The following is a 9729-nucleotide window of genomic DNA, read 5'->3' on the forward strand; positions in this document are numbered from 1 at the left end:
GCCGGCAGCTCCCGGTGCCTCCTGCCCGGGCTGCCGCGGGAGTTCACCCCGAGGAACGAACGCGCCGTTCCCTCGCCCGAAACCAGCGAGTTTCAGCTTATTGAAAGCACCGGCGCGGTCGGCAATAACAATTCAACATGGAGGGGGCTGCGGTTGTGCTCCCCGCATGTGTGAAACGCTCCCCGGGACGGTTTGGTTTAATATTGCCTTGTGGCAGCTGGGGTTGAAATTCTCTTTTTATTTGTCCCTTTCTGCAGTTACCTTGCTGGATTCCAGATCGGTTCAGGGAGAGCTGGGGTGGATAGCAAGTCCCCTGGAAGGAGGGGTAAGTTTTAAACCGCTATCTGATCAAAAGGCTAAAGGGGGCGATCTCCCCGCATGTGTGAAACGCTCCCCGGGACGGTTTGGTTTAATATTGCCTTGTGGCAGCTGGGATTGAAATTCTCTTTTTATTTGTCCCTTTCTGCAGTTACCTTGCTGGATTCCAGATCGGTTCAGGGAGAGCTGGGGTGGATAGCAAGTCCCCTGGAAGGAGGGGTAAGTTTTAAACCGCTATCTGATCAAAAGGCTAAAGGGGGTGATTAGTAACTTTCAGAGAGTCCTAATGGCTCGATTATTGTTGATTGTGGCGAGGAGGTCAGATTTCTTCCTTGGCTTACCGACTGAATTACTCTTTGTTGGAGAAACTCTATACTCCCTTCGGATAGCTCTGTCATGGAAGAAGTGGAAACCAAAAGGGCAGAAAAGAGGTTTCAGAATTAGGAGATTGGTTGAGGCACGGGCTTAGCTGCCTATTTAAAACTGAAATTCCGACAAGAAATGTGAGCTGGCGACTGGACTGGCATTCTTGACTGTAATTATTATATCTGTGGGCCTTCTCAGCTGGGAGATGTTCAGGACGACTGCTGTTCTATTTCTGGATGAAGGACTAGGGATCAATATACAAGACGGACCATTTTCAGGGTGTAAACAGCATACATCTGGGTCTCTGAACAGATAAACTGAAGCTCCTTGTTCTCGATGGTGACTCCTTGGAGTTTCTTTCTATGTGCTTCCCAAAGAGACAATTTTAAGAGAAGATTTCTTGAATTTGCTGCCTGCTGCTGATGTGATGACACTAAGAGATCCACACATCCATCGCTGGGGCTTAGAGCCCCTTTGCTTAGAGAGCTGCAGGCAAAATGTCTTTTATTAGTTTACCTTTATATTTGTAGATGGGCACCTTGCTGCTCCCTCCTCTGTGCCCCATCCTGTGGGGTGCCCAGGGCCTTGGGGGGCAGCTCCTGAGAACGCTCTGCTTTGGAGTTGGTGCAGATTAGTACTTCCTGGGATCTTTTGGGGTTTTATTTTTTTTTTTTTTAATAAGCAATTAGGAAGGCTTTTTCTTTCTTAAAGAGAACAATTTAAGAAAAATGCCAGCAATGCACACTGAACATTAATATATAAAAAAACCAAACCCACCTCAAATCCTTGTGCTATTAAATGAGTAAAGCAGCTTAGTAAGTCTGAGCAGAAGTAACTAAGTCAAAGAGGTTGAAAACTAAAAGTGCTGAAAGATCAGGGCCTGTGCAGAACAAAGCACTGGATTCTCGAGCAGACCTACAAATGTCCTTTTTTGTGTGCGTTCCCACTCGTAACGAGGAGGAGCAGAGCTAAGGAAACAGCGGCGAGTGGAAGGAATCCGCGCTTGCTCGGCTGGTGATGCATTATGCATAAGCTCTGAATAACCATAACACGGGAGAATGGGGGATTGTTTTGCTCCCCCATTGTTGGTCTGGGTGAACTTGACTACGGTCCTGGCTTGTGCTGTCCCCGAAAGTGGGGTTTTCAAAGAGCGGGGCGGTGATTGGCAGGCCTCTGGCAGCGCCGGCCGTGCCTCGCAGGCGCTCGCCCTGCTCCTTTGACAGTGTGGAAAGGTACAGCTCTATCTGGCTGAGAATCCGGCTTCCTCCTTAATCCCGGACCCTGGAGAGGTCAGTTAATAAGACGGGGGCTTTCATGCGTCTCTCCGAGGGATCTCCACGCTGGGTATTAAAACGGGACCTAAAATACAAGTTTTAATAAGTCAGCAGTGGAATGGATGCTCGGAGGACGGCTGTGTATTATTAATGGCTGTTGGATTCCCCCTCTCCCCGTGGTTTCTCTGAGAGCTCCGTATGAGCTTGAGAAGGAAATGTGTACTCTTACTGTGGACGTGACTTGTTTCACTGAACCTACATACGTGTGTTCTATTTTTAAGCCACTAGTGAAAAATTTAAGAGTACATGGTCTGTCTCTGTGATGCAGTGCTTGGAAAGCATTTATTTCAACTTCACGTGCTGCAGATTTATTTCAAGCAGCAGAAACAAACTCCTCTGTCTTCCAGGGTAGATTCTGCCCTTCAGTGCTGTTCTTTCGTTAACTGTGTGTTCCTTAGTGTCTGTTTAAGAAAAAAAGTGTTTTTTATAGGTCTGTATCATCCAGTTCCTGAGGTGTGAGGGTTGCGTGGCTAAAGAAGGCTGGAGATAAACATAGTCATTTAGCAGCAACTAGCAGTAATCAAATATATAGTAGCCCTGGAGTAGTTAATGAATTGCATTATAAATGTAATTAATGATTTACTCTTGCATTTCACAGCTGAAAAGCAGATTTTGTGCCTAGAATGTTTTACTCCGTGTCATTAAAGCGTGGGAAGAGTTGAATTATAAAAGTTAATTCCAGCTTGAAAGCAGAAAGTTGCAGCTCTCACCACAAACTCAGAGTTACAAATCGTTTGCTGTGGCTGGAAATTTGGAGCTGTAGTTATTTTCAGCTCAGGCAGTGAGATGTGTTTGGGCTTGGTTTGGTTTTGGGGAAGAAGCAGCCGCCCAGCCCCGTGTATTTGTCAGGAGAACCCGACCCGAAAGCGGCGGGGTTTGGCTGCGGTCTGTCCGCTGACCTCGGTGGTCTCGGCATTGAATCCCCCAGCAGCACCCTCCTTTGTGCGAGTGCACTAAAGGAAATCCCGTCAACAAGTATTATTTCCCTCTGCTGCTTCCCCTCTCGTGTGGCACACACAATGCAGGTAGCGTCGACGGCCTGAAGATAAGCGGGATGGAAAGTGATGGATCACAAAGACAATATTGTAACACTGAACTAGCTCTGTGGCAGCTGTGAATTAAACAACTCTGTCTTCTGGCTAACACCACGTTAGGCTTTACATTGATAGATGACTTTTTTAAGATTTATTTTTCTCGGGGTTTTTTTGTGAGGAGGAGTGACACGCTGAGTATTGATTTCCCCCCTTCCTTCATTTTAATTTGCAGTTATCTCTAGGCAGCGAATAAAATATTATTCTTGCTGCTCCTAGTGACTCATGGTGCTAACTACTGTCATTCTATAAACGGATTCAGCTAAGCTGGAATCTTTTTAAGTGAAAATCACTTGCATAAGAGCAATCCTTGTGAGAAGAATGCAGGTTATTATGCAAGAAGCCCCTTAACGTTAAGAAGGCTTCTGTTTATCAAAGCCACGGCTTCGGTGGTTCTGAAAAGCACTTCTGGGAAGTCTCTTTAAAGTTACTGCTATTTTCCAGGGATAATTTTATGTGCTTCATTGTATCGCCTGCAGACCCAGACAGTATGCAGTTATCAAATATATTGGGGTTTTTAAGAAGGATTTTTCTGATACTGAAGCACTGTGGTTTTATTCGGGAAAGCTCTCTCTCCCCAGTGCCCCCACTCCCTCAGCTCTCCCTGCCAGGACAACACTGTGATAAACTTTCTTCTGTCTTCTAATCCTTAAACTAAATATTTTCAGAGCTATTGTGCATGCTTTCCTTTTCATCACGCTGAACTGCTGAATTGGGGGCAGAGCTCTTCTCCCCACACCTTCCCTGGACTGGGTGTGCAGTTGTTTCGTCATTGCGCTACCTGTTAGTTTGGCACTTCTGAAGATGCCTGGACTTAGTTTGAGGGGTGTAAGAGTTTTGGAGCATGCTGCTACCTTGATCCTTCAGTACTTACCCTCCCTGCTAACGTTTTTGGGCATATGAACGTAGGTATTTCTTGACCTTTGCTCTAGGACAAGATGTGTAATATTCCTTCTTTTTCCACCTTCCCACTAATATGAAACTTCGTTTGGAGAGGAAGGTTATGCCAGTGTGTTGCTGGTGGACTAATGTTGTCTCCTTACCTGTCATTCCATCTCTGTGTGCCACCCAAGGCAAGGACCTGTGTCTCTTGTAGGCAGCTGCTTCCGCCCACCTTCAAAGTAAAGACTATTTGCTGTGTCTGGGATGTTGCTAGCCCAAGAGAGCAGTTGGCAGCTCGAAGAAATAATGAGTGGCTTAAGAGTTCAAATTAATGGTAGTGATGCCAAAAACGTGGATGCTGCTCCCTCTGCCCCAGGTTTTCTGTGTGACCAAGTCCTGCGGTCTCACTGTTGGCTGTTCCCACGGACAGGGTGGGCTCTGTGCAGAGCTGTGAAGCTCTGTTGTTCCTCTTAACGCTGATGTGCTTTTCCTCCCCTTTCCCTCTTTGCAGTGGGAGGAAGTGAGCATTATGGATGAGAAGAACACTCCAATCCGCACCTATCAAGTCTGCAACGTGATGGAGCCCAGTCAGAATAACTGGTTACGAACTGATTGGATTCCCCGTGAGGGGGCTCAGAGGGTATATATTGAAATCAAGTTCACTCTAAGAGACTGCAACAGCCTGCCAGGTGTCATGGGAACTTGCAAAGAGACTTTCAACCTTTATTACTACGAATCAAACAACGATAAGGAGCGTTTTATTCGAGAAAGCCAGTTTGCCAAGATCGACACCATCGCTGCTGACGAGAGCTTCACCCAGGTGGACATTGGTGACAGGATCATGAAGCTGAACACGGAGATACGGGATGTGGGGCCGCTCAGCAAGAAGGGGTTTTACTTGGCTTTTCAGGACGTCGGGGCCTGCATCGCTTTGGTGTCTGTTCGTGTCTTCTATAAGAAGTGCCCGTTGACGGTGCGAAACCTGGCGCAGTTTCCGGACACCATTACCGGGGCCGATACCTCCTCGCTGGTGGAGGTGCGCGGCTCCTGCGTCAACAACTCGGAAGAGAAGGATGTGCCAAAAATGTACTGCGGGGCAGATGGCGAATGGCTGGTGCCCATTGGCAACTGTCTGTGCAACGCTGGCTACGAGGAACGCAACGGTGAATGCCAAGGTAGGACGAGCCATATTGTGCTCTTCGTTAGGGCTCAGTTGTGAATGCGTAATTGAATCGGCGATGAGAGTACATGGAGTGAAGCCAGTAATTAGCAGCCCCTGTGGGATGTGGTGGGACAGAGGGGTTTAATGAAGAAGCCCAACGGCTCCAGGTGGCAAGGCTAAGAACTAGCAAACAAATGCTACTGCCATAAGAGGCAGAAGGCAAAACACGCTTCCTAGCAGGCGCCTAAATTTGAATTGGCTCACGATGGGCACCGAAACGCGAGTGGCTGCAACACGGCGCAGTCGAGCGGCCGTCGCTTCGAGAGACAAATCATTCAAGGCCTGTCTGAGGCAAACTTTTGTTAAGCACAGGAAATTCTGGCAAAGTCTCCTTTGGATAATGCAGGGGGATAAGAACCAGTCGGGGCTGGGGGCGAGCAGGAGTTTTAGCTGGATTACTTTCCCGCTTTGGGAAAGGGAAGTCTTTGGTGTTTTACTTGTTGCAAATTTTTTAGCACTAAATACCCTTTGATATCTGACACTGCTGCCTTTGTTAAATATTTTCATTTCTCAGAGGGTCTCTATTGTCAGCTTAATAATAGAGGTGCTAGGATACTCTTAGAAATGCTAAAAGTCCCCACCCCACCCTCCCACACACACCATCCTGTGTGCTGCAGAATTAGGGATTAAAGTCTGGATAAAAGAGAGATTATCCTAAAAAGAAGAAAGCTCAGTACGTACGTTCTCTTCCCCTCCCCTTACTGGAAAAAAAAGAAGTTGTAAAAGGTTAGGGCAGGAGAGAAGGGAGTTTAGAATATGAGGCTAAAGGTATTTTATTTATAAGCTCTTGCTCATGTAAGCTTCAATTAAAATCAAACTTAAATGGAATCTTGCACAGGTCATCGGGCTTAATTTTGCTGGGTGCTGAACTGAAGGTGCTCAACTCCAGAGTGGGTTTGGAACCACGTTTCTGGAGAAGGGTCTTGGGAGCCAGACGACTTTGCTTCACATCTTGGTGTGGGTTTTTTCACTAGGTGATTTTTCTTTTTTAAATTTTATTTTTTGGTCTCAAGACTGAGAACTTGCACAGCAAGTGACTGCTTGCTTTTCTGCTAGACTCTGAAGAGAACAGTGTCTTTGAGTGTCCTACTTGATTTCTTTTAAATGATAATTTACAGTCCACGTGAAGCTTGTTATTATGCGTTGAAATTAAGCTTTGGCAGGAAGAAGCACTAAGTATAAACTTCAGCCTTAATTTCTGAAGCTTTTTCCATAAAGCAAAACCACAAGTGTGCCATATTGGCACCAAAATAACCATGGGCTGTAGAGAGACCTGGAAGATGAGCAGCATGCTGACAGGGCAGCCTGTCTGGGGTGAATTCCTCTGGGTTTTTTTTTTTAACCCTGTGAGATGGAAACGCGAAAATCTGTGTATCATTAAACATGTGAACCTGGGGCTGGGTGCTGCTGGGGAGATGCTGTAGCTTCCTAAGAGCTTGATAACTTCTGGGCAAAGCTTCTCCACACCTTTACAGGTTGGGTTGTGAGAGGAGGAAGGGAATGAGTGGGAGAAAAGCATCTGGGTTTATTGTGTGGAGATTATTCCGCCTTCTCCTAAAGACCTATTAGGTCAGTACTGGGTCACTCCGACTGACACGGGTCTACCATTTTTCAGCATCAGTGGCCCAGACGTGATGAGCTAATTGCCTAACAAATCCTGTGTTGTTTGAGGAGAATCTCTTGAGGTTTTGCTGGTGGGCAGTGGTGATAGCAGGATGCTTTTCTAGTTTATTTTTGTGGTGTGGGACTAGACCTTGGGGATGAAATGTCGGCTTCCGCACCGGCTCTCGGCAGCCCGCGGGGAACCCTGGGCTCAGGAAACCCAAATCCCTTTTTCCCAAGTAAAAGGAAGATCAAGTGGTGCCGTGTTTACAAAGGAGATGGAAATGCTCTGTGTCTTGGGTTCTCCAGGGTGAAGTTGGCCTGCACTAGTCATCTGGAGAGGATTTGAGCCAGCATGTAATTTGAAAGCGCTAAACCCATTTCATCAGCGGTTATTTGTGGTTTCCTTTCTCACATTTGCCATTCTCCAGCCAGAACAGCTTACCAGGAAGCTCCTCTTCATGAGCTCATGAAGTTTACCAGCGCTCTGCAGCTTGCTCTCTGGTTTCCAACAAGGCTGTTGAAGCACTTTGGCCTTTGACACTGCTGAATGAGGTTTCCCCTTTTCTTTCCTCACTTAACTTCATAGTTCAGCAAACGTTCTGCCCCAGCAGGTCTTTGGAGGGGAGGAGGAGGAGGATGAAGTGAGGAGGCTTCCTGTGGTTTTGGTACAGAGGATTGGGAGGCAGGGGGAAGAGACTTTGAGTTGGCAGTGGCTGTAAAAGGGTGCCAGGCTAGGACTGGAGCTGGTGAGCAGGTTCCACCTCAATTGTTTTTCAATAGGTTGACTGTGGCAGGACAAATACAAGGAAAGGTCAGAGGTTGTCTGCTTCCTCATCCATCTTCCCCTGTGATCCCAGGGTCAGAGTTAGGATTGATTAAGATCTTAAGTGTTTGACAAAAGCTCGGTGGGAAGGAATAGTTTAGGCCAGCGGATCGGGGCTTTGCACTTGTTGAGAGACCCACGGAAGATGTCGGAGCCTCTGTCCTCTCCTGGGACCTGCTCCCTGCCACATGGGGCTGGGACGGACCAGCTGCTGCTCGGGGTGCCCTAAAAGTTGCTTCAAGTTCACTTAACCTTCTGATTTTTTAGATAATACGTTCTCCTTGAGCTGCCTTTGCTTAATTTCTGATGTGTGTGTGGGAAGCGTAATGGGAAGCTGCCTCACATCTAAAGTGCTTCCTGGGATGGGAGTTAATGACTCTCTGACCTTCAGCAATTGTGTTGGTGGTATGGAGGTGTTTGAATATGCTGGCAAAAAAACTGTCCTTCCTCTGACTGCTATTTTTTTTTCCAGCTGACTTTATTGATGATAATTGTCTTACTGAACATCCATTTGCATATGCAAAACCCCAGGGCGGGAAGGGAAAAGAGATGGGTATTTAGCCCACTTTTATTTGGGAAACTTCACAGATCTGTCACAGGAGTGGCTCCACAAAGCTGGTCCTCAGAGTAGAAATACTAGGTGAGCACTACCTTTGAAGAAAACCTTTGCTTACAGCTGAGTTTGTAGCTGTGAACTTGATGCTAAAAAACTCCTTCACTTGCTGCTGTGCTATTTTTTTTCCTTATTATTCTCCCCCAAACTTCCTGTGGTAATGGCCACCTATTTAGGAGAGCATAAATGTGGAAGATTGTGGATGGAACAGGACTCTCCCAACTAGTAGCACATCTCAAGGCTAAGCTAATTAGTGCTTTAGGGCAAAGTTGAGACATAAAGTAATTGTAAACTTTGCTTGTCTGCATCATTGTTATGTAAATTGTTTTGTTACACGTTAATATAATGTGGTTTGGCTTTAGCTATGATTTCCTTATGATAAAACGTGTATCTTTTTAACTCAAAGGAGCAGGGGGGAAAACGAGCAGGAAGGGAGGAAAGACAGATTAAAGAAGCAATAGACTGTAGCCATCTGTGATGATTTTGATGCTGTGAAATTACAAATCTCAATTTTAGACCTGCCATTTAGTATAAATGCGAGACAGTTGAGATTTTTACTGTGATATTGTAAAGGTTATGAGAGCCAACAGCTTTGTCTTCATCTACACTTGCTTTTTCGAGTTGTGAATTGGCCAATTGGCAGAAAATCCAGTGTCTTGTAAAATATGGCTCAGTCCTAGTTTCCTATCACTGCTGTTTTTAGAATTTTCCTTCAAACTTTGATAAGAGCATCCCTAAGAAGTAGTAATTTGAATGATAAGATTCTTTTTATCTCGGAGGCTTTGAAGAGTGGCTGTGATCATTGAGAGCAGCAGTTCAGTTTACATCAGAAGGGTACAGCCTAATGATATGTTTTTTTTTCTGTGATAAGGATTTTTGGATGGTGGGTTTTGTAGGGGCGGGAAGCAAAGTAATTTGTGTGTGCTTTCCCATTTCAGTCTTAGACAACTTTTTTTTTTGTCAGAATAACACTGATGAACAGTCTGGCTGCACAAAAGGGTAATCAGAAGGGTGAGTAAGACTGCGCAGATTTGAGATTTCAGAGGGATTTTTTTTCTTTCCAGGTTGATTATTTTTGGCAGGGGAAAAAAAAATGCACAGACTCAACATGTTACATTTTAAAAGGAGCTGAGAAGATGAAAGCTCACAGGAGGGACCTGGGAGCAGCACTGAAACACAGTCTGTCTGAACCAAATTTAGTTGGTTCCCTTCCCTGCTGAAGGAGTGATTTGGTTACGTTGTGTTATGGTCTCATGTAGCTCAATAGCTCTTCTGGAGGCTGCTCCCTCTGTGGTTTTTGTACTGCTTGGTGTGTTTCAAAATCTCCATGTAAAGGCCATTGTGGGCTCTGTGTTGGTTTTCTCCTCCCTGGCCCCCTCAGAAGTCAAGCTACAGTTGTCAAGCAATTGTCCCTTCATGTAGCCCTTGGAGAAAAGCTGGGACTGCTTCCTTCTGAATTCCTGTCAAAATTCCTG

At 45.9% G+C, this 9729-nt stretch overlaps 1 protein-coding gene across 1 annotated transcript in view; it reads left to right on the plus strand.

Moving 5' to 3' along the window:
* The first annotated feature begins 263 nt into the window (after positions 1-263).
* Positions 264-9729, plus strand: part of LOC103778014 (ephrin type-A receptor 4-like) — a 94166-nt gene continuing 84700 nt past the window's right edge. Inside the window, 2 exon segments of the mRNA XM_008945586.1 lie at positions 264-325; positions 4503-5166. Coding sequence (XP_008943834.1) covers positions 4521-5166 — 646 coding nt within the window. The 5' untranslated portion in view covers positions 264-325; positions 4503-4520.

This window comes from Merops nubicus, unplaced genomic scaffold (assembly GCF_000691845.1).
Source record: "Merops nubicus isolate BGI_N331 unplaced genomic scaffold, ASM69184v1 scaffold9200, whole genome shotgun sequence".
NCBI classification, from domain to species: domain Eukaryota; kingdom Metazoa; phylum Chordata; class Aves; order Coraciiformes; family Meropidae; genus Merops; species Merops nubicus.